The sequence below is a fragment of the Hyperolius riggenbachi genome, chromosome 4, assembly GCF_040937935.1.
Source record: "Hyperolius riggenbachi isolate aHypRig1 chromosome 4, aHypRig1.pri, whole genome shotgun sequence".
In the NCBI taxonomy this organism is placed as follows: Eukaryota; Metazoa; Chordata; class Amphibia; order Anura; family Hyperoliidae; genus Hyperolius; species Hyperolius riggenbachi.
The window spans coordinates 438,670,038-438,696,127 of NC_090649.1; the positions used below are offsets into that span (position 1 = coordinate 438,670,038).

Consider the following 26,090-nt stretch of genomic DNA (forward strand, 5'->3'; position numbering starts at 1 on the left):
TATTGGGGATCCCATTCCCCTGTGCTGGCTCTACAGAGGCTAATGGGGATCCCGCCACCCTGTGCTGGATCTACAGAGGCTAATGTAGGATCCCCTCCCCTGTGCTGGCTCTACAGAGGCTACTGGGGTATCCCCTCCCCTGTGCTGGCTCTACAGAGCCTAATGGGAGATCCCCTCCCCTGTGCTGGCTCTACAGAGGCTAATGGATGATACCCTCCCCCTGTGCTGGCTCTACAGAGGCTAATGTGGGATCCCCTACCCTGTGTTGGCTCTACGGAGGCTAAAGAGGGATCCCCTCCCCTTGCTGGCTCTACATAAGCTAATGGGGGATCCCCTCTCCCCTGTGCTGGCTCTACAGAGGCTATTGGGGGATTCCCTCCCCTGTGCTGGCTCTACAGAGGCTAATGGGACACTACTTTGCCAGCAGGGGCGTAGCAATAGGGGGTGCAGAGGTTGCGACCACATCGGGGCCCTTGGGCCCTGAGGGGCCCTCCCTTAACTTCAGTATTAGCTCTCTATTGGTCCTGCGCTAATAATAATCACTTCTATACCTGCGCTTATAATAATCACTTTATAGATACTTTTAATAGTGGTAAGTGCTCCCCATTCCCTTCTTGTACCTCTTGACACTGTATTTGCCATTGGCAGGTTTTGGTGCGCCGTATCAATTGTTATGTATAGAGTACTTGGGGGGGCCCCAATGTAAAACTTGCATCGGGGCCCACAGCTCCTTAGCTACGCCACGGTTTGCCAGCTTATGTTACAGCTCACACTTTGGCAACTGCAAGGAGCTGGATTGGTCACATGATCATCTATTCCTGTTACAAATCAGTTATTTCATGGCAGACATTTCCATTTTAAGTCTTTATCCATAATAAACATGGGGTACTGTATACCTCATATATTAAGTGCCTAACTTAAGAATTTTCCATTCCGTGCCAGCAGCCAATCAGCTTGTCCCGTTTCTGTTACTACTATAAGAGGGTATGTGAGGTAGATACTGGTTGCTAGAAAAGCAATAGAAAATGTTGTATTGTTAGACACTATCTAGATGCCTGGAACCTGCTTTAGCTGAATGCTTATGGGCTGCTTAACATCATTCCTCTGTGCATTATGTTGCTTATACTGTCTGTTTTATTGAATCAGTATGTAATTGCCGTACAACTGCTGTCTATAATAAATTGTTGCAGCATGCCACAGATCGTACTAACTTTGGCTGCTATACCAACGCATGATATGCTAACATGTGGCTGCCATGTCTCATGGGGGGAAAGGACATGCATGATTAGGTGGAATTTCCTCACAGAAACATTGTTCATTGACTTCCAGAAGCTTTTCTTGCCCAGCAGTCCCATTTTCCCCATTATTCGCCATCAACGGCAAGCATGATCAGCTTGAGGTCTTCAGTCTACTTGAAGAATCCCGTGTCTCTCAGTATAACCAACTAATTCTTGGCTTGTAACTCACCAATAGCTGAGGAATCTGAAATGCCCCCATGCCTGCTGTGCTCTGTATGAAGGGACAGTAAATAGATACTTGCTCGAGTTGTCTCGTTTGTCTTGCCAGGGCAGCGAGGGTTGTCTAACTCAGCTGCATGCAGAGTGTGCAGTAAGCTGTTCTAGTTACCTGTATGGATGACTGGATTGACTTCTCTTCCACCCATGGTAGCGTCATTGAACTTCCGACATGTCTTCTGGGTCCCGATCGCATGATATGACGTGATCAGGATCCAGAGTATGGTCCCAGCATTACAGCGCCACCTGGTGGTGGTAGAAGGGTGGTGTAAGAGACTCTTCCACCACCGAGTGGCGCTGTAATGCTGACACCATCCTCTGGATCTTGATCATGTGTCATATCATGTGATCAGTATCCAGAAGACATGTAGGGATTACATGGCCACCATGGTGGAGGAGAGAAAAAGCTGATCCAGTCATCTGGACAGGTAACTATAACAGCTCCCTGCCAGGCTGAGGAAAGCACACTTCCCCCGGCGGCAGGAAAGTGCGGCTCTGAAGCCACATAAAGTTTTCCTTTGTGGCTGCTCAAAGGCTAAAGCTTAAAATTGTACCTAAAGCCTGCACCAACATGTCCAGATTTACAAAAAATGTATAGAGAAACTATCTATGATGATTTGTGGTGATCCCTATAACAACCAATCACATTTTTCTTTCATTCTTCTATTCTCCAAAAGAAGAAATTGGTTGCTTTGTTCAGCACACGTGAGTGACACAGTTATTGCTTTAGAAACATTACCCTGATTTTTATGGACATTTCTCCGGAGTTTTTTCTCTGGAGATATTTTCTCATCTTGTCTACAAGATAACTTTTCAGCACCTAAAAAAAGAAGTTAAGTACTACTAAAGTAGGTAGAAATCATAGCATCGATCTTTAGTGAATTGTGGACAATATACAGGGGCTGATAAGATGAGAAAAGTACTCCTGGGAGAAAATAGAGAAAATGTTATTGAATCAGTTCCTATGTTGTATAAAGACCAGCAAGTTCTGTAGTGAATCACCAGCCTGCCAGCTGTGGATATCTCTTGAGTTAAATAGTACATTAAAATGAAGATTTCAAAAAAATGAGTTTTCACTTACCTGGGGCTTCTGCTAGCCGCTTGCAGCCATTCTGTCCCGCGCTTGGCCTCACCCATCCTCCCGTCACTGTGTGACTTGTAAGTCGATGGCAACTACGCCTGCGCAGCCCTGGCCACGCGTATACTTCTTCTTGTTCCCATCCTTACAAGTCTGCAGAAACAGAGAGCTGCATTGCAGCGGGAGAATGGAGGATTATTGAGGACCGGTGCGGGACAGGATAGCTGCAAGGGGCTGGCAGTAAGTGAAACTGTTTTTTTGCAATGCTGATCCTCTGCCTGTAATACATTCTAAGGGCTGCTTCACCCAGACAGCAGAGTTGCACGGTCATGATTCTTTTGCCTAAAATCAACCACTAATCGCTTCCAATGCATTTGAAGGGAGTCTGAAGCGAATAAAAAAAAAAAGATAATCACTTAAGGAAAGGGAAGGCTCTGGTTCCTTTAGAGTCTTCCCGTTCCTCTCCTGGTCTCGTCATTCCTGCACTGGTTTCCCTGTTAGTCTCCTACCGATGAGTTGGAGACTGCTTTCTCCCACCGCCCGAGGCTTTGGTAGTCTTTGGGCGCCGAGTGCTTCCAAAGTGTGGCCGCTCTGTACTGCGCATGCACGATTGTGCTAGATAATGCACTCACACATGCACAGTGTGGAGCGTCCCGTCTTCAGTAGCATGCCTCGGGCAGTGGAAGAGAGCAATCTCCGACCCCTAAGTCGGAGACTGCTAATGGAGATCCAGCACTGGAAACACAGGGACCGTAGGAGGAACTAGAAAGCTCTGTAGGACCCAGAGCCTTTCCTCTCCTTAGGTGAGTATCTGTTTTTTGGGTTGTTTTTTTTTTACATTCGCTTCAGACTCCCTTTAAACACAGCTGTTCAAAGTGGATGAGGCATAGTTCACAGTGCTCAGGTGCAGGGACATCTTAGCCTGAGGAAAGGCTGTTATTGCCTGAAACGGCAGGGCTGTCGCTGTACAGCAGCCCTATGTGTCCCTTATTAGCTCTTTTTAAGGTTCCTTTAAAACAAGGTGTGTTTTATTAAGGAGCTTTGATACTGTTCTATGCAAGGAGGTACTGACCCAACTTTGGACTTCAAGATTTACTGTCTGAAGGGTAATTAATGACAGCTGGCCCAAGGCACTCCACTTTAGTTTGATTCCTACATGGGGGCGGATCCCTTCTTCTCAACAAGTATGACAGGAAGATAGTGAAGAGGCGGCACACAAATGGCTTGCTAATTAAAGCATGTATTAATGGTGGAGCGACACTACATGTTATGAACCATCACGGTTCTTCATCAGGTACACCTGATGAAGAACCGTGACGGTTCGTAACATGTAGTGTCGCTCCACCATTAATACATGCTTTAATTAGCAAGCCATTTGTGTGCCGCCTCTTCACTATCTTTATGACTGGACTCTCAGGGGGGTGACCTGAGCGAGGTGCAGCACCGGCAACGTAAGGAATATATTTCCTGAAATCAGTTCCAGGACTGTGACCATCCTTATTTGTAAGTATGACAGGAAGACCTTACATGCGGTCTCATAGCACACTGGCTCTGTGTATTGTGAGGACTAAAGCTCAACGTTGGCTTAATATGCAAAGTTTGGTTGAACTGGAATGCAGGATTTACACCACTTAAAACTGAACTTTGCACAGGGCTAAATAGATCCAGAAATATCGGTTAACTTACCAAACTTTTTGTGCTGGACAAAGTTAAGTTTTCAGTGATGCAAATTCTATTTCCTGTTCAGTTTCAGTCAAGCTTTCAGCTCAGCACTGGTGCTGTTCATAACCATTCATGTGTTGCTATGGTGATTATATACATTTCAAATTGACTGTTTACAACTTTATATTATCCTGTTTAGTTTGTGGCTGTAGTAAATGAGGCTAAAGGTGGCCAGTAACGGTCCAATTTCTAGCGAAAAATTGTTCGATTGATCAGAAATTCTGATCGGAAAAAAAAACGTTCAATACACCATCACCAAATCAATCTTTGCTTCCCATCAATCGCAAACCAACAAGAAAATCCAATTTTTTTTTACCAAAATCCAATCGTTTGTAATCGATTGTGCCCATCAATGGAGATTATTTACAACAGATCCATTCATAATTGATGATCGCTCGAATGATTTTTCATAAAAAAATTGAACTGTTAGTGGCCACCATAATGAACCTGTGTTTATTCTTCTCCTATGAAGCTGTCAAGTTGGGCTGGGACTTGTAGTTCAAGAAATGTATTTATTACCCATATTTTAATTGCCTTTCACTGCCAACATCATGTTCCCATCCTGTACATTCCATCCAGCTGCCATCATTTGCTGCAAGTAATTTTGGAGGTTGATTCACCAAACTTATCTCATGAATTCTCATGCCTTACTTATTTCTCACCTCGAGGTGTGTACACAATTTCCATCCCCTGCAGGGATTGGGACTCGGGTCTTGGGTGACAGTTTGGGGCTGGGATCTGTACAGATACTTTGCTAGCGACAATTAAGGAGAAGATAGGAGGTCGGCACTACAATGTCCAGCTTGTGTAGTAAGAGGCTATAGCATAGCTTGGTGTGACTGCAGGATGCCGCGGCGTGCTCTAGGCCGAAGAGATGCACAGGAGACTCGACGTAATGGTAGAAAAAAGGATTGCCTGGCACTACTGCATGAATGACAAGTGTTTATTTTACCCAATCGCCATGTGTAGATCATTCAGAGTAACTTGTAGACAGTCACATACAGGGGCGTAACTAGAAATCACTGGGCCCCCCTGTGAAACTTTGGATGGGGCCCCCTCTTGCCAAACCTGCACAGAATAGAAAGCTTTTTTTCTCCATGCCCAGACGCCTCAAGCCTCACTACAGGACACAGCATTTGGGGAGGGGTAAAAAGGCTGGGGGAAGAAAAGAGCTGGACACAAGACCCTACTGAACACTGAATAGGGATAGTCTACAAATCTTTGTCTGCAAAACTTTGAATGATTCCTTATCAGTGGCTGAGCAGATGCAGTCATTAGAACAATTGTGCAGAGAGCAGAAAGCTTTTTATATCCTTACCCTTAGTTGTCCGTCTCTCAGGATGGGGCCCCCTGTGGCTTCTGGGTCCCCCTGTGGCTGCATCCAATGCAGGGTCTATTGTTACGCCTCTGGTCACATACCACCTTGCTGGAGAGTGGTCAGATCAGTGGGTGCGGGCACACGGAGCCTGATGGCCGTTTTGCACCTGTCAGCGCTTCTTCCAAGGCTTTCATTCAGGTGGTAGTGCAAGACAATCCTTTTTCTACCATTACAAGATGCTTTGCTAGCGACGCATTCTGTTGCTTTAAAGTGGGGATGGTGGAATACATGCTGGGAACAACAGAGAAGGCTGGGGTAAGAAGGAGAGCAATGGCCTCGGACTGCGATCAAACAGGATGATACAGCAGTCTGGACCTCCTTGCTGACGCTTTGGGGAGGGCCAGGGTCTGATGTGCACATGCTAGATTCTCAGACCATGTGGTGTGTGTAACATGTTTTAGCTACAAGAGGCCTGACGCACGAAGGGCGGGTAAATTTGCTGTGTGCAGGTAACATGCTTTGCACTAATAGCACAACGGGTGCTGCTCTCCTGGTGTTAGTACCAGTAACATTGTCTGTACATGGCAAATTTTTTCCCTTCGTGCATCTAGCCCAAGGACAGATAATTCATGTGATAAACATATAAGAGGGTCAATGCATTAAGCATTGATATTATTGCTGTGCGCAGGTAGCACATAGCAATATTACTGTTACTACCATTAGCAGAGTACTATGCTTTGCGCAACCCACAGTACATGGGTGACGTGATACTATGGTAACACACGTTAACTGTGCATTGCATGTTATCGGCAATCCCATTACGCAGATACCATGGGTTACGCTAACTGTGCAACGCAGGGTGCACTGCTGGCGGTAGAAACCAGAATACTGCTGTGCATCACCTGCCCACAGTAACATTACTACTGCTTCGTGCATCCACCCCAAGGAGAGAGAAATCAGGAGTTAAACCAATAAGGAGCGAGAATTCATTATATGCTTTATGAATCAATCCTTATATTGCCCGTCCATCATCTAGTTATCACACATTAGCATGGGGTTTCTAATACGTTGTTTTGCATGATAACCAGCCACTTCCTCCACTGTAGTAATGAGAGGTCTCCATTTCATAGGGTGTACTTTGTACATACTAGAAACATACCTTTTATTTCTGTACTAGCAGCCAGTGGCCAGACATTGATATAAATGACAACATAACAAGTTAGGCATCTATTAATGACCAACCAATCAACTTCTGCTCTAATTGTATAAAAAATATGGTGGTGTCAGATACAGCTGCTTTGAGAAACACTACTTCATTTTGTGCAGTAGAAGTTCCGACTTCTCTATTCATTAATAAAAGTAATAATGATAACTGAACTTACAATGCATAGTTCTTGGCTCTTGTATGTTAGCCAGTTCAAAGCATGCAGCCTAATGCAGGCCAATAATTTATCTATAACTAGTAAAAAAGGAATTCACATCCTATCAGCTGCCCTCCTGCACCGGCTGGCACTCGAAATCAGACCTGTGTGTGGGCGAAGCCTTGCTTAACCTGCAGGCGACCGCGTCACGCTATGGGCTTGAATGCGTCAGCAGCCCCAGGACCGCCTAACGCCAATCGGCATAAAGTCCTTGGGCAGGGATTTGCACTGCGATCTAAGGCAGCGCTGTACTGGGGACAGCCATGTAACACTGCTGTCCCCCTGAGACACTCAGGAGCGATCCACTGTGATAGGCTGATTGTGAGAGGGAAGGGAAAAATAATAGTAAAAAAAAAGTAGAATTTATTTAAAAAATAAACAAAGAAATATTTTGTATAAAAATAAACATTGGGGGAGCGATCAGACTCCACCAACAGAAGCTCTGTTGGTGGGCAGAAAAGGGAGGGGGAATCACTTGTGTGCTGAGTTGTACGGCCCTGCAGCGAGGCGAGGGGGGTAAAGCTTGTTGTCCTGAAGTGGTTAAAGGTGACTTGCTGCAGTCCTCTGCTGCCCGGTAACACCACTGCTTGTCAGCGCTTGACACGCGTGGTCTTACTACCGCTGCAAATTGGCTGCATTTAAATTGCAGCTGAATTGCACTGGCGGGCGGCAGAAGGGAGACTGAACTGCTCGGCAAGCAGGCGCAGTTCACCCTCCCATCTGAAAAAAGGTCTCGTGAAGCATTGCCCCATCATATGGTAAGACCCTTATGTTACTCTTGAGAATGTACTAGATTTTGACATGGATTTCCCATTCTGGTGCTTTGTAGGGGGCCTTTGTATTTGGCTATGGGTAATTTTGAAGACTTTTTGGCTGTTATTGCAGCTTTTCTGATATTCATGTTTTGAGTTTTTCCTTATTAGGGATCGCCAATGAGATGCAAATTGTTCTGAGCAGATGTAGGATTATATACATTTGGTATACAAAATTTGGTATGCAAATTTATACAGCTTGGAAATGGACCAATCAAATTCATAAGATTTGATTGGCGCATCTTCAAACTGCAAACATTTGCATACAAAAGCTTGTATATTCTGCCTATGTTTTTGTAGGTTCCCTCTGGTCTCTCCAGGTCCTTCGCACATTTCAAAAAACATATGGATTTACCCTAAACTGGACATAGACTATGGTAGGACCATAAAACTGTCACCAGCTTAGAGACTATAATTATCCATTGTACTTTCCAAAGCACTGCAGAAACTGTAACTGATAAGGACATACAGTTTGGCTCTCACCATAAGCTAGTATAGTTCATGGGCATTATTCATATTAAAATAACACCTAAAAAATGTTGACCGTGTTAAAGCTTTACCATTTGAGCACCTGCAGCTTTCCTTGAACTACAAGTCACAGTTCACCGTGCCAGCCATCCTCTACAGATTGCTGTCCCAATGTAGATGTCATAAGTCTCATTTAGATGGTTGATACGTGTGTTAGGAAAAGAGAGCCATCTGGAGGAGGAACTCCCCCCTAGAGGGTTTGGGTGAGCAGCAGAGACATGGCTTGGTTTGGAGATTTTCCACCTCCAGCTACAATGTTGTGATTGTCAAGGGCTTGCTTGTGAGACAAACTTCTTGTTCCCCTTCCCTCTGGATTGGGGGTGGTGACACAATGAATCTGGTATGATGAACGCCCTTTTGGTATCTCAATTGAAATATGTACAGAATGTCTTCTAGTGCAGAGCTCCCCAACCCTGTCCTCAAGGCCCACCAACAGTACCACAAACATTCACAGGTGGGATAATTAGTGTCTCAGCAGAGCTGATTACCTACCTATGTGGATTTCCACAAAACATGTGCTGGTGCAGGGCCTTGAGGACAAGGTTGGGGACCAGAATCTAGAAGGCGGTCACAGGCAAGGCCTTTGGGTCGCAACAAAATTGATTGGAGCAACCCTGTCCAAGACCATTCCTCTCCAAAGCATAGTGAAGCCCTGGCTTTCTCAAACAAGGCCAGAGAGGTTCATCCATAATGGAAACCAATCTTCCACAGTGTTGCCAAAAATATACTAGAAACAGAATCACTGGAGTTCTTTTATAATTCCCCAAATATTTGTCTGTTGTTTGTGACCAGTGCTTACATTTCTCACTGGCTTCTGTATGTCTGGTCTTCATATCCCGGCCCTCTGATGGAACGAAGGCTCCAGGCATCACGCCATATCTCTCTCCAACACTCTTATCAGCCCATCTGAATGAGTCTGTAGTCTGGCTACAAAATTCTGTGCCTTTGCTGACGTTCATGGTACTAAACCTGCTTTTCTCCTGCAGATGTGGAGGCAACACCAGAAATCAGGCTTCCAAAAAGCAGGTCTAGGGAGCAGCAAATACCTTAATTTAATGACCCAGTGATATCCCAAGTGGTGAGTTCCTGCCCGCATTGTAAATGAGGCTCTCTTATCTTCATTTACAATTAGCTTTTTCGGCTGATCATAAGACGCGGCTTACTTGCTTGTCATGTCATTGTTTATGTGCATGTTTATTTTCCATTGCCTGATGAAGCTTTCCTTACTGCAGATCTGACGTGTGCAAACCAGTCAAGTAGAAAGCAAATTCTGTAGGAGTTCATAGATGTATATATTGGCAGGGAAACCCGTTCAGGGACATAATGCAGCTCAATGTAGGCAGGGGAAGGTTAAAAGGGTAACGCTGCCATCTTGACCAAATTGATATTGTATGACTGGTCAGGAAAAGCATCAAATTGGTAAATGGTCTTCATTATGTGTGGTGTTCTTCTTGACTTGTACTTGACTTTCTAATGTGTTACATAAAGCAAAACCTGTACTGGTAATGTAAATGTCTTGTTAAAAACACCCTCTGTAACAGAACGAGACTCACGTACTCATAGCTTCCCTGTATTCTGCTCTAGCACCAATTCCCCTGAACCCCCAGGTCAGCTCTGCAGCAATGAGCCAAGACATTGTCCATCAGTGTTCAGAGTTTGCTCACAGCACCTGACAGATGCCTGGGAAGAGAGGTCTTTCATGACGCTTTACCTAATCGCTGGCCAATTTTACCACCTCCATGCAGTATGATGGCCAACACATTTTTAATGTTTTGAACAGATTGTGTATGCATGTTCTGATTGCCATTTATTAATGTAATGATTTTGCTTTTTTTTTTTTTTTTTTTTTTTTTTCCTGTTGTGACCTTCTGACGAATCATTGATTGTACTTCTAGTTGTAGGCTTGGCACTTCTATCCTATTTTGCCTACAGCTAGCAGCTCAGGCATGTCTGAGATCTTCCACAACAAAACCAATTTTGGAGCAATTGCATTTCAGTGTAAGGCCTCTTTCACACCAAGACGTTGCGTTTTAGGGGACGTTAAGTTCGCATAACGTGCCCCTAACGCAACGCATGGTGGTGTTGAAGTTGGACGTCAGATTGAGCCGCGTTATGCGGCTCTTGGTGCGCTGTTTTCGTTCTATCTATACTGATAGAACAGCCGCTCCAGGATAGTGATGGGAAGTCCAGATCTTTTCAAGGATTCGGATGATTCGAATCGGATCATTGAAAAGATCCGGATCTTTGAACCGAATCATTTGAATCATTTTACTAGGGAAGCAGACTGGGGGTGAAATGACTAGCAGGACAGGACTTTCCCTGCACTGTACATTCTGTATGTTCCTGTTTCTTCCAGACAGACATCCACTGTTAACTGAATCGTTCATTGTGATGATCCGACTCACAAAAAAAAGATCCAGATCAAATGAACGATTCATTCATGATCCGGGCAACACTGAGTCCAGGTTACGTCACCCCAATGCAGTGAAAATTAATTAGCCATGTGGCTAGTCACTGAGCATGTGCAAGCAGTCTTAACGCAGCTAAAGCCCAGTATAACGAACAGCATGCTGCAATTTCATCAGTTACAATGTAACGCAACATGGGCACTGTGAACAGCACATTGATTTTTCATTACTGTGAGTTGGGCTGTGTTACAGGCTGCTGTAACATGGGACTTTAAAGCGGACCCAAACCAAACATTTTTTTTATTAAAAATATTTAGTTACACCACTCTGACACATACAAATATAAATAAACACTCCTTCAAGCCTATGAGCATTTCAGTGTTTGCTTTTCACCCTCCTCTTTGCATAACTAGGGTTATACTGGGGGCAGCCATTAGCAATTCCTCCATTGCCGACACCATCTACTCCACCAGTTTGCCGGAAAAATGTCGGCAATTTGAAAGTAAGGGAGGGGTTCCTCCAATAAATGTAAAATATTTTATATTTGTCATCATGCAGCTGAAAAAAGGCTGCTATTTATTATTATAATTTAGAAAATAGATTTTATTTCTGAAATCTTGTATTTTTAATTTGGGTCCACTTTAACGTCCCACTGTGAAAGCAGCCTTAAATAATCACAAAACGCAATTGCTCCAAAATCCCTTTCCTGTACAATGAAAAATCACAAGAGAATCTCTTTGCAAAATGCTGGTGATTTTGCTAGCATTTTTGTGATTCCCAGTGTGAATGTGGCCTTACAAATTTGTCTTTTTTTATGACTGTGGTCAGTAGAAACCACTGAAGAGAAGTATTAAATATTTCCTGAGGAAGTCGTATTGTGGATAGGGATGATCAATGAGATGCAAATCGTTCATGCAGATTTAAAGGACAACTGAAAAGAGAGTTATATGGAGGCTGCCATGTTTATTTCCTTTTAAGCAATACCAGTTACCTGGCAGCCCTACTGACCCTCTGCCTCTAATACTTTCAGCCATAGACCCTGAACAAGCAGATCGGGTATTTCTGACATTATTGTCAGATCTGACAGATTAGCTGTATGCTTTTTCAGACACTTCCCCAGCCAAACAGACCAGCAGGGCTGCAAGGCATTTGGTATTGTTTAAAAGGAAATAAACATGGCATCCTCCTTAGTTTTCTCACTTCAGTTGTCCTTTAAGTACATTTTTATGCAAATATATGCAGCTTGAAAATGGACCATCAGTTTAAACCTGTGTGGGACGACTGAATTGGTTCATTTTCAAGCTGCATATATTTGCATAAAATTTTACATACCGTGGTTTGCAAAAGTATTCAGTCCCCTTGAAGTTTTCCACATTTTGTCACATTACTGCCACAAACATGAATCAATCTTATTGGAATTCCCTGTGAAAGACCAATACAAAGTGGTGTACACATGAGAAGTGGAACGAAAAATCATACATGATTCCAAACATTTTTTACAAATAAATAACTGCAAAGTGGGGTGTGCGTAATTATTCGGCCCCCTGAGTCAATACTTTGTAGAACCACCTTTTGCTGCAATTACAGCTGGCAGTCTTTTAGGGTATGTCTCTACCAGCTTTGCACATCTAGAGACTGAAATCCTTGCCCATTCTTCTTTGCAAAACAGCTCCAGGTCAGTCAGATTAGATGGACAGCGTTTGTGAACGGCAGTTTTCAGATCTTGCCACAGATTCTCGATTGGATTTAGATCTGGACTTTGACTGGGCCATTCTAACACATAGATAGGTTTTGTTTTAAACCATTCCATTGTTGCCCTGGCTTTATGTTTAGGGGTATTGTCCTTCTGGAAGGTGAACCTCCGCCCCAGTCTCAAGTCTTTTGCAGACTCCAAGAGGTTTTCTTCCAAGATTGCCCTGTATTTGGCTCCATCCATCTTCCCATCAACTCTGACCAGCTTCCCTGTCCCTGCGGAAGAGAAGCACCCCTCTGAGCATGATGCTGCCACTACCATATTTGACAATGGGGATGGTGTGTTCTGAGTGATGTGCAATGTTAGTTTACCGCCACACATAGCGTTTTGCATTTTGGCCAAAAAGTTCCATTTTGGTCTCATCTGACCAGAGCACCTTCTTCCACATGTTTGCTGTGTCCCCCACATGGCAAACTGCAAATGGGACTCTAAATCTGTAAAAACTCTGAAATATTTGCATCTCATTGATCAACCCTAATTGTGGACTTTCCATGTTGCAGCATTGTTTCCTGAGGGTGTTTTTTCCACCACTGACTATCACTACAGACTATATTTAATAAAATTGAATGCACAATGCATGAATAAAGTTGAATGCAGACTTTAGACTTTTTTGAACCCCAGAAATTCTCTTAGGAAAAGATGAATTAAATTCATGAAATAGAAATGGGGAAGATTCACAAAACGTATCTCATGAATTGGAATGATTGATGAGATGCTATTTTTCCAGCCTGGATGCAAATTGAATGCAAATCACATGCAGCTTGGTGCTGGACCAATCAAATGCAGTGACTGCAGATTTGGATTGGCCCACTTACAGGCTATGTACAATTTGCATTCATTTTGCATGCAAGTTGGAAATCTTAGCATTTCATTGATCATCTTTATGAATAGAGGTGGTCGATGAGATGCTGCAAATGTGATGTAATTTTTATGTTAATTATATTTATGCAAATCTATCCAGCATTGTATATAACTAATCAAATGCAGTGGCTGAATTTGATTGGTCCAACTCAAAATTGTATACATTTTCTTCAACTCAAAATGAATAGAATCTCATTGACCCTCTGTGCTCAGAATTAATATCCACCTATTTCTCATCCCGATTCTTTTCCGTTAGCCGGGCGCATCCACTAGGTGTCGATAATTACTATTCCCCCTCCAGGCCTCCATGGATGGTAGGGAAAGATGTAATTCTGGTGGAGTTTTATCGCCACCTAGTGGCTGCGCCCGGCTAATAGAAAAGTACCCTCATCCCATTTATTTTCAGCACTTTTTAAGCAAAAAAAAATCACTTAAAGGGATACTGTAGGGGGTCGGGAGAAAATGAGCTGAACTTACCCGGGGCATCTAATGGTCCCCCACAGACATCCTGTGTCCGTGCAGCCAGTCACCGATGCTCCGCCCCGCCTCCAGTTCACTTCTGGAATTTCTGACTTTAAAGTCAGAAAACCACTGCGCCTGCGTTGCCGTGTCCTCGCTCCCACTGATGTCACCAGGAGTGTACTGCGCAGACACAGACCATACTGGGCCAGCGCTGTGCGCTCTTGGTGACATCAGCGGGATCGAGGACACGGCAACGCAGGCGCAGTGGTTTTCTGACTTTAAAGTCAGAGATTCCAAAAGTGAACTGGAGGCGGGGCCGGAGCATCGGTGACTGGCTGCACCAACACAGGATGTCTGCGGGGGACCATTAGAAGCCCCGGGTAAGTTCAACTAATTTTCCCTTGACCCCCCTACAGTATCCCTTTAAGTTGTGCTTTACTTATGCTACGTACACACATGCGACAATGATCGTTCGTTGAGAACGACGAACGAACTTTTAATTGATGAAAGAACGACCTAAGTAAAGTTAGTTTTAAAAGGTGTGTAACGATCTGATCGTTAGAACGAACGTTACATCACGTAAAGCAACTATTGCGCCTGCGCATAAAAATGAGAAGTTTCACGGAGAAATTGTGAAATGCGCATGTCAAGTCTAGTACGAACGACCGTTTCAAACGATGTACTACTTTTGCAAACGATCGTCGTTGGTTAAAATCCGCTAAGACAGAACTTTCTTTTGTAGCGATTTGGCTCGTTCGTCGTTTGCTTTAATAGTCGGTGGTTCGTTTTTTGTAACGACCGTCGTTGGTAAAGATCGGGGAACGATCGTTACAAACGACTATAGTCGCATGTGTGTACGCACCTTTAGAGGAACTCCAGTGAAAATAATGTAATAAAAAATAGTGCTTCATTTTTACAATAATTATGTATAAATGATTTAGTCAGTGTTTCCTCCCCCTAATTTACATCCTGACATTTATCACATGGTGACATTTTTACTGCTGGCCGGTGATGTCGGTGGAAGGAGATGCTGCTTGCTCTTTTGGCAGTTGGGAACAGCTGCTATTACCCACAATGCAACGAGCTTCACAGACAGGAAACTGCCAGGACCATGGTCCTCACAGTTTCCTGTGGGAGGGGTTTCACCACATTATCAGCCATACAGAGCCCCCTGATGATCCATTTGTGAAAAGAAAAAGATTTCTCATGGGAAAGGGGTTATCAGCTACTGATTGGGATGATGTTCAATTCTTGGTCACTGTTTCTCTTTAAAGCAAATCTGTGATGGGGCATGTAATATACAGTAAAATCCCTGTTATCTGGAACTCTGGCAACCAGATGTCTCAACTAACCGGCATGCCTGAGGGGATAATGTGGACTTTGTTAGGTGGTTTTTAGGGTGGTTTGCAGGCTTTAAAATACTCACCGAGCCACCAGCGACGTCTTGTAGCCTTCCTGGCTACAATAATACTACAATAATGGCAGTAAGCAAGGTGAGAATTCACACTAGAAGTGCTTTTCTGAGCGCTTTGTGATTGATTAGCGCTTTTTAAAAATGTCTCCCATTCACTTTCATTAAAATCGCGGTAAAAATCGCTGCGAGCGCGTACGCGGAAAATTGCTGTGATTTTTACCTCGATTTTAATGAAATTGAAAGGGAGAAATATTTAAAAAGCGCTAATCAATCACAAAGCGCTCAGAAAAGCGCTTACAGTGTGCATCCGGCCAAAAAAGGAAAAAGTGAGATGATTTTTGAGAAGTTTTGTGAATCAACTCCAATTAGCCATAGAGGCTGACAAATGTATGTCTTTCCTCAATCTGTTCCTCTATATGCATGGAATAAAATAGTGTTTCAATATAAAGCCATTCAGATTAAAGCAAACCCAACGCGAAAATAAACTTCTGAGATAATGAATTGCATGTGTAATACAGCTAAGAAATAGAACATTAGTAGCAAAGAAGAGAGTCTCAAATTGTTTTGCAGCAGTTATCTATGCAAGAGAGCTTTTCTGAGCTAATTGACCCAGTCCTGTTTTCTGAAGCACTTAAAGGGAACCAGAGACGAAATAAAGAAAAGATTATATACATATCTGGGGCTTCCTCCAGCCCAATACGCACGGATCGCTCCCACGCTGCCGTCCTCCGCTGCCTGCAACTACGAGAACCGGCTCCCCGCTCTTCTGTCAGTCGGAGCCAGTCTAGCGTAGGAGAAGTGCGCTCTTGGCGTATCTCTCCAGCAGCCGCACTTCTCCTGCATAGCCTGGCTCCGATGACGTCAGTGACGGGAGCCGGTCCTCGTAGTTGAAGGCAGTGGAGGACGGCAGCATGGGAGCGATCCGTGCGTATTGGGCTGGAGGAAGCCCCAGGTATGTATAAAATCTTTTCTTTATTTCGTCTCTGGTTCCCTTTAAGGCTCATACACACGCTCAACAATGGTCTTTTAAATACACAATTATCAAACAACTTTTGTTGTTGAAGCAACCAAAAAAAGTTGTTATTATTCACACAACTGATAAGACGCAGTTCAAGTCAATCCAACAGTTGAATTGACTTGAGCTACGTCTTATCAGTTGTTTAAACAATAGCAAACAACTTGTTTTGGTTGTTTCAACAACAAAAGTTGTGTGATAATTGTGCATTTAAAAGACTTTTGTTGAGCATGTGTATGAGGCTTTAAACGGGCAAGAAAGCAAGAGCGGCAGCTTAAGATGAGGTTTTACTGCAGGAAAGAAAGAGGGGTCATTATTTCTGATTTGTTTTATAGCTTAACCTCCTGAGCGTTACGACGATCAGGAGGTGATGCAACTTTGTGCGCCGCCACCACCCCCCCCACCCCCACCCTCCGCTGAATAAATGTGCTGTAATACCTGCAAAACCTTCTGCTAGCACTAGGCTAGCTAGTAAATGAGTCCGTCACCCTCCGATCCCCGCCTCTCCCCCGTTTATACATTACCCAGCCTGGATCCAGCGATCGCGCAGCCTCCCCGGACAGCTCCGGTCTTCAGTATGGGGAGGATCGCACATGACGTCGCCGACGTCATGCGCAAACCCGATCCTCACCATAGAGAGTCCGGAGCTGTGCCGGTATGCTGCGCTATCGCTGGATCCAGGGAGGGTATTGTATAAACGGGGGGTTCGCATGGGAGGGGAGGTTTGCAGGACTCATTTGCTAGCTAGCCTAGTGCTAGCAGGTTTTGCAGGTAATACAGCACATTTATTCAGCAAGGGGCATTCAGAAGGACAGATAGCGGTATGCCCGACACAGTGTCGGGCATACCGCTAAAGAGGTTAAAAGACAGTGTGGTTTTAAAACTGCAAATATGCATGATGCAATGTTATGAAAAAAAACTATATAACTGAAAATAAAAATGAGACTTTTCTTTGCTACTAATGTTCTATTTATTATCTACACATGCAATTCATTATATCATAAGTTTTTTTGCTTCAGTTTTGCTTTAATGGGTCAAAGTGTGATTGAGTATAAATCTCTGGGAGCCATCTGATTGATCGGGTGTGTCTGAATGAGCATTTATTATATAAACCTGCCTGTACTAGAAGCAGTTGTTTTGGTCTGCAGGAAAAGGTCTTGGGGGAACATTCACACTGTGTGCGCTGCTTAACCCCTTCTGTACCAGCAGTCTCTGATCCCTTAAGGATACCACAACTGACATGTGGCATAATGAGATAGACATGGGTATGTACAGTGCCTAGCACACAAATAACTATGCTGTGTTCCTTTTTTTCTTTCTCTGCCTGAAAGAGGTAAATATCAGGTATTTAAGTGGCTGACTCAGTCCTGACTCAGACAGGAAGTGACTACAGTGTGACCCTCACTGATAAGAAATTCCCCCTTTTTTTATCTTTTTCTTGCTCTCAGAAGCCATTTTCTGCTAGGAAAGTGTTTTATAGTTGAAATTTCTTATCAGTGAAGGTCACACTGTAGTCACTTCCTGTCTGAGTCAGGACTGAGTCAGCCACTTACATACCTGATATTTAACTCTTTCAGGAAGAGAAAGAAAAAAAGGAACACAGCATAGTTATTTGTGTGCTAGGCACTGTACATACCCATGTCTATCTCATTATGCCACATGTCAGTTGTGGTATCCTTTAAAGAGACACTGTAACATCAAAAAGTTCCCCTGGGGGGAAGCCTCAGGGTCCCAATGAGGCTTCCCACGCCATCCTCTGTCCCATGGGGGTCTCGCTGCAGCCCTCCGAACAGCGGCCCGACAAATCCGTCAGCTTGTTCAATATTTACTTTTTCCAAGCTCCAGCGGGGGCGCTGTTGCGGCTTTCGGCTCCGAAGTAGACGGAAATACCCGATCTCAGTTGGGTCCGCTCTACTGCGCAGGTGCCGGAGACTTGTGACTGCGCAGTAGAGCAGACTCAACGGCGATCGGGTATTTCCGCCTATTTCGGAGCCGGGAGCCGCCACAGCGTCTGCGCAGGAGTCGGGAAGCTAAATATTTACATTGCCGCTGTACGGAGGGCTGCAGCGAGACCCCCGAGGGACGGAGGACGGCGTGGGAAGCCTCATTGGGACCCTGAGGCTTCCCCCTCCCGAGGTGAGTACCCCTCAGGGGAACTTTTTGATGATACAGGTTTTCTTTAAAGTGGACCCAAATTAAAACAAATACAAGATTTCAGAAATAAAATTGATTTTCTAAATTATAATAAATAGCAGTCCTTTTTCAGCTGCATTATGACAAATATAAAATATTTTACATTTATTGGTAATATGGATGCAAGAAAAAAAAATCAGATCATGAAGAGATGAGATCTGTATCCTACAGAGCCTTCCAAAGCGGGACACTGACAGGGGACAGGAAAGGCTGTATAGGGGAGTATCTGACTTTTGTATTTGCTACAGATTTGCTTGAAAGTGATGAAGCGATATGGAGGCTGACATATTTATTTCCTATTAAGCAACGCCAGTTGCCCGGCTATCCTGCTGATTCTCTGCCTCTAATACTTTCAGCCATAGACCCTGAACAAGCATGCAGCAGATCAGGTGCTCCTGACATTATTGCCAGATCTGACAAGATTAGCTGCATGCATGCTTGATTCTAGTGTGTGATTCAGACACTACTGCAGCCAAATCGATGGGCTGCCAGGCAACTGGTATTTTTTAAAAAGGAAATAAATATGACAGCCGCCATATTCTTCTCACTTCATTTGTCTAGGAGAAAACCTAGGCAAAAAGGTGAATTGAATAAGGGCCATAGGCCAAACTCAGAAGAAAAGGTTAACTGTATATGGACCAAAGTGTGAATGCACCCTAAAACATTATACTGTATATAATGTTAGTTTATGTTCTAGCAGGGGCTACCTGTACAGAATATTTACAAAGTTGATTGATTTTTTTTTAGCTGTCCTTTACAGTATCATATTTGGCAGAATGGCAGTGTGATATAGTTAATGGTACCTACCATATAAGTTGCTGGCTGGAAGCCTTGATTACTTTATGCTGTCCCTTCTAGTACAATTAGTGTTAATATAGTGGAGTCACTGTATTTCCTGTTGCATAGATGCCATTGGCAGAGATCTATGCTGTGGTCATGTTTGTCTCTCCATTTCAGCTCTTCAAATCATTATCACCATATCTAATTCAGTCTGCATCCCGAGTACATCTCTAGAAGCTGCCAGGTCACGTTCTTGCATTGCAAACACATGTAGAGTCCAGACAGTTGTAGAGAACAGCATTCTGGGATACGGTTCACATAGCTACCATCTGTCCCACATCAAGTATGTTAGAAAGGAGGAAGATAGCTCCAATAGAGCTTTATGAAGCTGCTCCCCCCCTCCCCCCCCCCCCTAATAAATAAAAATTCCATCATGTTTGGTTAGTGCCTAATACATGAAACTGGTATGGGCGAGACAACTTAAACCGGCGCAGGGAAATTTGGGCGCACCATGCGCTGCCATAGGCTGCAATGTGAATTATAGCTGTAGCAGTGCTCAGATGGTAATTTGGGCGCCGTCAAGTGTAATTTATCTACCAGCAATGGCTGGCAGCCGTATATATCTTTCCCCTGAGTCCATGGCGGCCTAGAGAGGGAATAATGTGTGTGCTCATTTCTGGCAGTCGCACCCTCTGAGCTTCCATACTTCCTTCTCCCGATCACCTGACATGCCTCAGGAGACAGAGGTATGCAGCATAGAGCCTGTAGCCGCAGGATGATCAGAGGAGACTCAAAGCAGTATTGGAGCATGTAAATATTAAACTGCTGCACTGCGCTACTCTGTGGAAGGGAGGAGCAGGCCAGCGACGGTCACTATAGTTACGTCACTCTATTTGATATCGTTAAGTGAATATTAAATTTAGTAAACAATTTGGCCCGTGACTTAGACTATGTTGTAGTTTTTGGCCCCTTACATGATTGAGTTTGACACCCCTGCTTTAAATCATGTTTTCATCTGGATCCTTGGCTTCCTGTGCTTAAAGATCCAGACATCCCTAGGGCCACATACACACATCAGACTATAGTCTTTTGAAAATGAAAGATCACAGACCAATCTTACCACCCTTCATGTAGTATGAGAGCCATACTCTACACAGTCTTTTCTATGGAGCTGAACTCAACATCAGACAGAAATCTTTGCAAGATGCTGCACACACAGATGCTGTAGACATTCAACAGATCAGTATCTGCAAAAGATCTGTTCCTGCCAAAAATCCATTCCTGCAAATTGCAATGATAGTCTATGAGATATGCAGATCATCATACACACGATACAACTATCATTGCAATTTGCAGGAATGGATTTTTGTAAGCGGATCGCAATGGAACCACTTACATGTGAACACTCTCATAGGGAATCATTGCACAAGCGCTTTTAGGGCGATTTCTGAAATCGCCAGCGCTTAAAAAAAAACCGCAAACGCTCATAGTGTGAACAAGCCCTTAGGGCTCATTCACACTTGAGCGTTTTGCCGGCGATTTTGGCAAACTGCTCAAACGCTAGCGCTTTTCAAAGCGCTAAGGTAATAAAAGTCTATGGGCCCATTCTCATTTCGGTGATTTGCGCTAATCGCCGCAAATCGCCCCAAAACACTAACCGCAAACGCGTAGCCTGCACCATTTTCAGTCGATTTCCTGGCGATCGCGTTTCAGTACTATAGAAGCGCAAAATGCGATCTCTGAAAAATCGCCAGGTGTAAATGGTGATTTTTTTTTTGTGTTAATCGCCAAAAAACGCCAGAGCAAAACTCTAGCAAAATCGCTAGCGTTTTGCGATCAGCAAGTGTGAATGGGCCCTTAGAGAGTATTGTCTATGTGCCCTTCTAACAGCCAATCAAGTATTCTGTTTGTAATATTTTCCTGAACTTTGAGCATCTGAAGTGGGGAGGAAAAAACATCATCTCCTGGTGTCCTTTACTGTATATTTCAGTTTTTAATGTTTTTTTAATGATAGATACAAAAAGGCATTGACAATTAAACGATATACATGAGCAAAACCAAGGAAACCATTTTCCACAATCAATAAGTACAAGGAAATGAGTATAGTCATCTATGACATATTGAATGAGCAGGGGAATATGTTCGAGATTAAACAGTCAAAACAGGCTAAATCAATTGAAGAAATATGAAGAATCATTTGATAGCAGCAACCATGAAACTGAAACACAATAAATAACTATAAAGGACATGAACAGAAAGTGGTGATCTGGCCAGGCAATGTTCCCTTACTGTATATTTCATACAATCTTAGGTGTCCCTCATTACTCAACCCAACTTCCCGTAAAAGCGAAGACGAGTAAATGTATTGCTAGGAAGGGAATTGTTACATGACCACATGTCTGTAGTTGATGTCTTTGTCTTTTATGCTTCCTGTCTCCTGCATGCCTGTAAACGTTCTCCTGTCTAACCTCATTGATCTTCAGTTGGGTCTCACGTAGCTGTTCTTACTGGTCTCTCTCTTCTCTCTTTTTTTTCTCTCTCGGCTTTCTACTAAACACAGAGCGAAAAGTGTCCTTCAGTCTGTCATTGCGAAGTTTCCATTTCTGAAGTTACAAGACCTCCCGCCATGCCAGTTCTTTATCCGAGAACTTAGTTGCAAGCATTCAGCACTAGAGCTGGAGATGAATGATCACCTTCCTTCCTTGAATCAAGGAGTTCAGTTGACGTGAAATGCAAAAAAGCAAAAAAATAAATAAATAATAAAATAAAAAAAAAAACACACCCAACAAGCGCTACAGGAGTAATAAAGAGTTTTTTTTTTCCTGCACTTTGCACTGTGGTAGTATTCCATTGGCCAGCTCAGGATGGACCTACAAGCACTCGAGGAAGTAGACTTTCAGAATCCTGATGACTTAGAAAATTCATCAAACTCTCTTTTATTCACAGAAGAAAATTATTTTGTTTGCTTTGTTTTTGTTTTGTTTTTTTCCTAGCAAAACCTCCCCCATGCTTCCTGGCTTAATCACAGCCTCATGTGATTCCCACGTTCTGCATGGTGACGTCCAGACCGGGCATCTGATAGCATGCTTATCATGCACACTGTGTCTTTGATCACGGCCACAGACGCTTCAATATACTCAGCACCTTCCTCTCGCTCTCATGTGTCCTCCTATATTTGGGCACCGTGCTAATAATAGTTGTGGAACTTTTTTCAGTTTTCTCCTCCTTAACCGGAGGCTGCCATAGAGTGCCATATTTTATGTGGCACATGTTGCCTTCATGGATGGAATTCGAGGGGGGACTGGCAATTTGCAGCCTGATGGGCAAAGTGGATTGTGCAGCCAGTTTTACAAGAGGTGGACTGGAAAGTATGAAAAAAAAATAACTGGTTACGATGTGACTAAGTTCCCGTGATTGTAAGATCTGTAATATGCTCCATGTCTACTTGGCAACTTTAGTCAAGTAGTGATTAGTGATGGTTATGTCTAGGAGAAACAATGGAGGAGCATGTTTAGTCAGGTGATACCGTAGCTATCCAAGTCTCTGATTTGCTAGTCATAATCATGTGCTAAAGCAGGATGTGATCACAGCTAATCAGAGCTTTGCAAATCTATCAGCTGATCAAACAAATCACATGCTTCTCCATGAGTTCTCCTAGACATGACTATCACTGATAGGTATATATCGAGCCGCCCATTGATGCTACAGGTAAACCTGCCATAAACAGCAACGCCTGCTGGTGAGATAACCGTTTAATTTTTGGCTTTTCTCTCAATTGTTAATTCATTTTTTGGTGCTTTCATACAATGTGCTTTAGTGGGAAAGCTCAATCACTTCACTTTTTTCTTCACTTTTAATTCCACAAACTGTGACTTTGTGGTACTGATCATTTTGATCAACAGTTTTCACTGAAAGGGAGCCTATAGTTATGTATGATGTCCCAATAAACTTTCTTGTTTTTATCATATTTGAGGCAAAATTGCTTTACTGTGTGACTGCAGTTACCAAACTGGCCAGTATTGTCAGAAAGGCAACGTATCCATTTATTTAAAGGGACTTCGAGCAGTGCAGTAACTATGGAAAGATGCATATCATTTTAAAGCTCTCGTTCTCCTCTTTCCAATGATATATAAACCGCCACCCTACGCCTTTCAGTTTTCGTTATTTTCGTAATTGAAATCACGGCCGCCATCTTGGATTTCTTATTCAGCATTGTATTATGCAGGACGACACTTTCCCCAGTGTGGGCAGCTACATTCAGTGCAATACAATGAAATATAAGGAACAAGGGGGATATAATTACAAACATCATGCCGGGAGGTGTGAGGATATAATTAATTAGTTGTGGGTATGCTTAAAGGCATACCCACAGGCACTGCTTGGAGTCCCTTTAATGCTATCCGCAAATAGGGATGGTCATTGAGATTTTAAAGTTGATGCAGGATTATGCAAATATATTTGTATGCAAATTTATGCAGCTTGAAAATCCTTCCGAGGTAGGATGCAATTGGTGCATATTTTAATATGTATAAATTTGCATCAGCTACATCAACTTAAAATGTTTTGCATCTCATTGACCATCCCTAAAATTGAAAAGTTACATTGCTAATAATATTGTGCAGTCTGATGATACATTTTTTTTGTTTGTACTGTATGTATGTTGTTTTAAAGGGACCCCGGGCAGAGGATTAAAATGAAAATCTCTACTTACCTGGGACTTCCTCCAGCCCCTCGCAGCCCACAGGGTCCCCCGACGTCAGTTAGGTGCACAACTTCTGCTGAAGTCATGTACAACTGTGCCGAAGTCGTGCACCTAACTGAACCACCAGCGGGACTGCGGAGGGAACCCAGAGGATGCCGAGAGACCTCACCGGCTACAGGGGCCTGGAGGACGCCCCAGGTAAGTTCAGATTTTCATTTTAATCCTCTACTCGGGTTCCTTTTAATTATTTTTGAATGATCACTGAAGAATGGGACTGTTGCTTTCCCAGCATCCTCCTCTCTATATAAAAACAAGAGTGGCCTATGATGTACTTGTCCGCCATTCCAGTCCTCCCTTGATTTAATATGTTAAGGCACTAAAACCTAATGTAGCAAGAAAATTGCTTCTTTTTTTAATCCTTCTTTTGGAAATCGTCATCGATGGACAATATTACTGCACTGAGGATGATCAAAAGAACTTTAATGTACGTTTGTCTGGCATAATCAGTTGCATAATCCGCTGTAGGGGAATTGTCTCGATAGGTATCAATTTTGGGATTTTTTTTATATACACATATATATATATATTACGGATGCCACATTTTAATCTGGTTGACTGATTTGCTGCGTGGGCTCAGCTCTGAAGGGGGCGCCATTCGCAGTAACGGAGTAAAGGTAAGCGTGACTGTAATTATAGATGAGTGTGAAATTCTTAAGGACGTTTTATTGTAACCGTGGCAACGATAAACCTCTCCTCCTCCAGCCCTAATTTAAACGATTGTCTTAATACTGTTGTTTTTCACGTGTGTCTGAATGATTTTAAACTTAAAAATGACGTTTAACACAAATGGGACGATTTCACTTTTTTTCCTTCTGTGTTATTAAACCATTTTCTTAAATACTTTTGCTTTGTGGTTTTATTTGACCTCCACTTTGGATGTCTGTGAATTTGTACTGAAGAATGGTAACCTGTGGCTTAAAGCATACCTGAAGCAAAAAAAAGTTGTGGTAACTCAGTATGGGGAAGCCGCTGTATGTTCCTGGTGCCCACCATTACAGGGACCCTTTGAATCAAGGCTGGATTACCCACTAGGCAACACAAGCAATTGATTGTGGCCCCAGTTAGTCTAAAGGGCACCACCAGCCGTGATGTTGTTACCTGCTGGGGTCCAAATCTGCTACTGTGCCTGGGGCCCCATTTGGCCTTAATCCGTCTCTGCTCTGAATATATTTGACGAGCATGCCAGATATCTTGGACTACACAATAAGCTATGGTCCACTGTGTGGTCTAACACCTTTTTCCACTGCCAGTATTAAAGTCAATCTGAAGCTCTGGAAAGATAGGGAGGTAGTTGGGCAGGGAAGAGAGGGCAAGAGAAGGTTTTTTCAGCATAGATTTTATGAGGGCTTGTTTGAGTGTGGATGCTAAGATGCCTTTGGAGAGAGAAAAGTTGGAGAGTGCTTAAGGCAGGTGTAACGTTAGAGTATAGGTGAGTTATGAGGTGAGAGTGAGGCAGGGAACACACTAGGCAGAAACGCTAGCGTTGCGTAAAACGCAACGTTTATGCGTGTTTATGCATATAATGTTATTCAATGGGCCACATAAAAAAGCATGTGTATGCGTTTTGTAATATGCGTTTTTAAAAAACGCTGGTTTTGTTGCATACTTTTCAAAAATGCATATAATGAAAGTCAGTGGTGATGCAGAGGTATTGTGTTTTGAATGCATTTTTATATGTTTTTTTTTTTAATTTCCGCTTCCTGTTGACTTCCAATTGGTTTGCATAAAACGCATTAAAAAAAGCATACAAAACGCATATGCGTTTTGTACATGTGAACTGCAAACGCACTAAAATGCATGCAAAACGCATGTGCGGGGAAAAACGCAAATGCACTGAAAAAGCACATGATAGAAAACGCGACCTTTCACACGCTGACAAGTGTGCACCCAGCCTGAATGGGATCCAGGGGGCATGTTGTAGGATGAGATTTAGAGAGGAAGACAGTGAGTTTAGGTAGCGGTGAGAAGATGGTTAGGGAGGATATAAGGTTTTGCGTTTGTATGGATGGAGGAGGTGATTTTTTTTTTTTCCGCTAAAGAAGCAGACAA

General features: G+C 43.3%; 1 protein-coding gene across 4 annotated transcripts in view; it reads left to right on the forward strand.

Moving 5' to 3' along the window:
* CCDC88A (coiled-coil domain containing 88A) overlaps nucleotides 1–24,881 on the forward strand; it is a 270,112-nt gene extending 245,231 nt beyond the window's left edge. Inside the window, exons 32-34 of one of the 4 annotated variants that reach the window (XM_068232542.1) lie at nucleotides 2,192–2,219; nucleotides 9,380–9,471; nucleotides 21,840–24,881. In XM_068232542.1, the coding sequence (XP_068088643.1) occupies nucleotides 2,192–2,219; nucleotides 9,380–9,425 (74 nt within the window). In that variant the 3' untranslated portion in view covers nucleotides 9,426–9,471; nucleotides 21,840–24,881. The remainder of the gene's footprint in view (nucleotides 1–2,191; nucleotides 2,220–9,379; nucleotides 9,472–21,839) is intronic. The other 3 variants (XM_068232543.1, XM_068232544.1, XM_068232545.1) reach the window with 3 other exon arrangements.
* The last annotated feature ends 1,209 nt before the right edge of the window (nucleotides 24,882–26,090 follow it).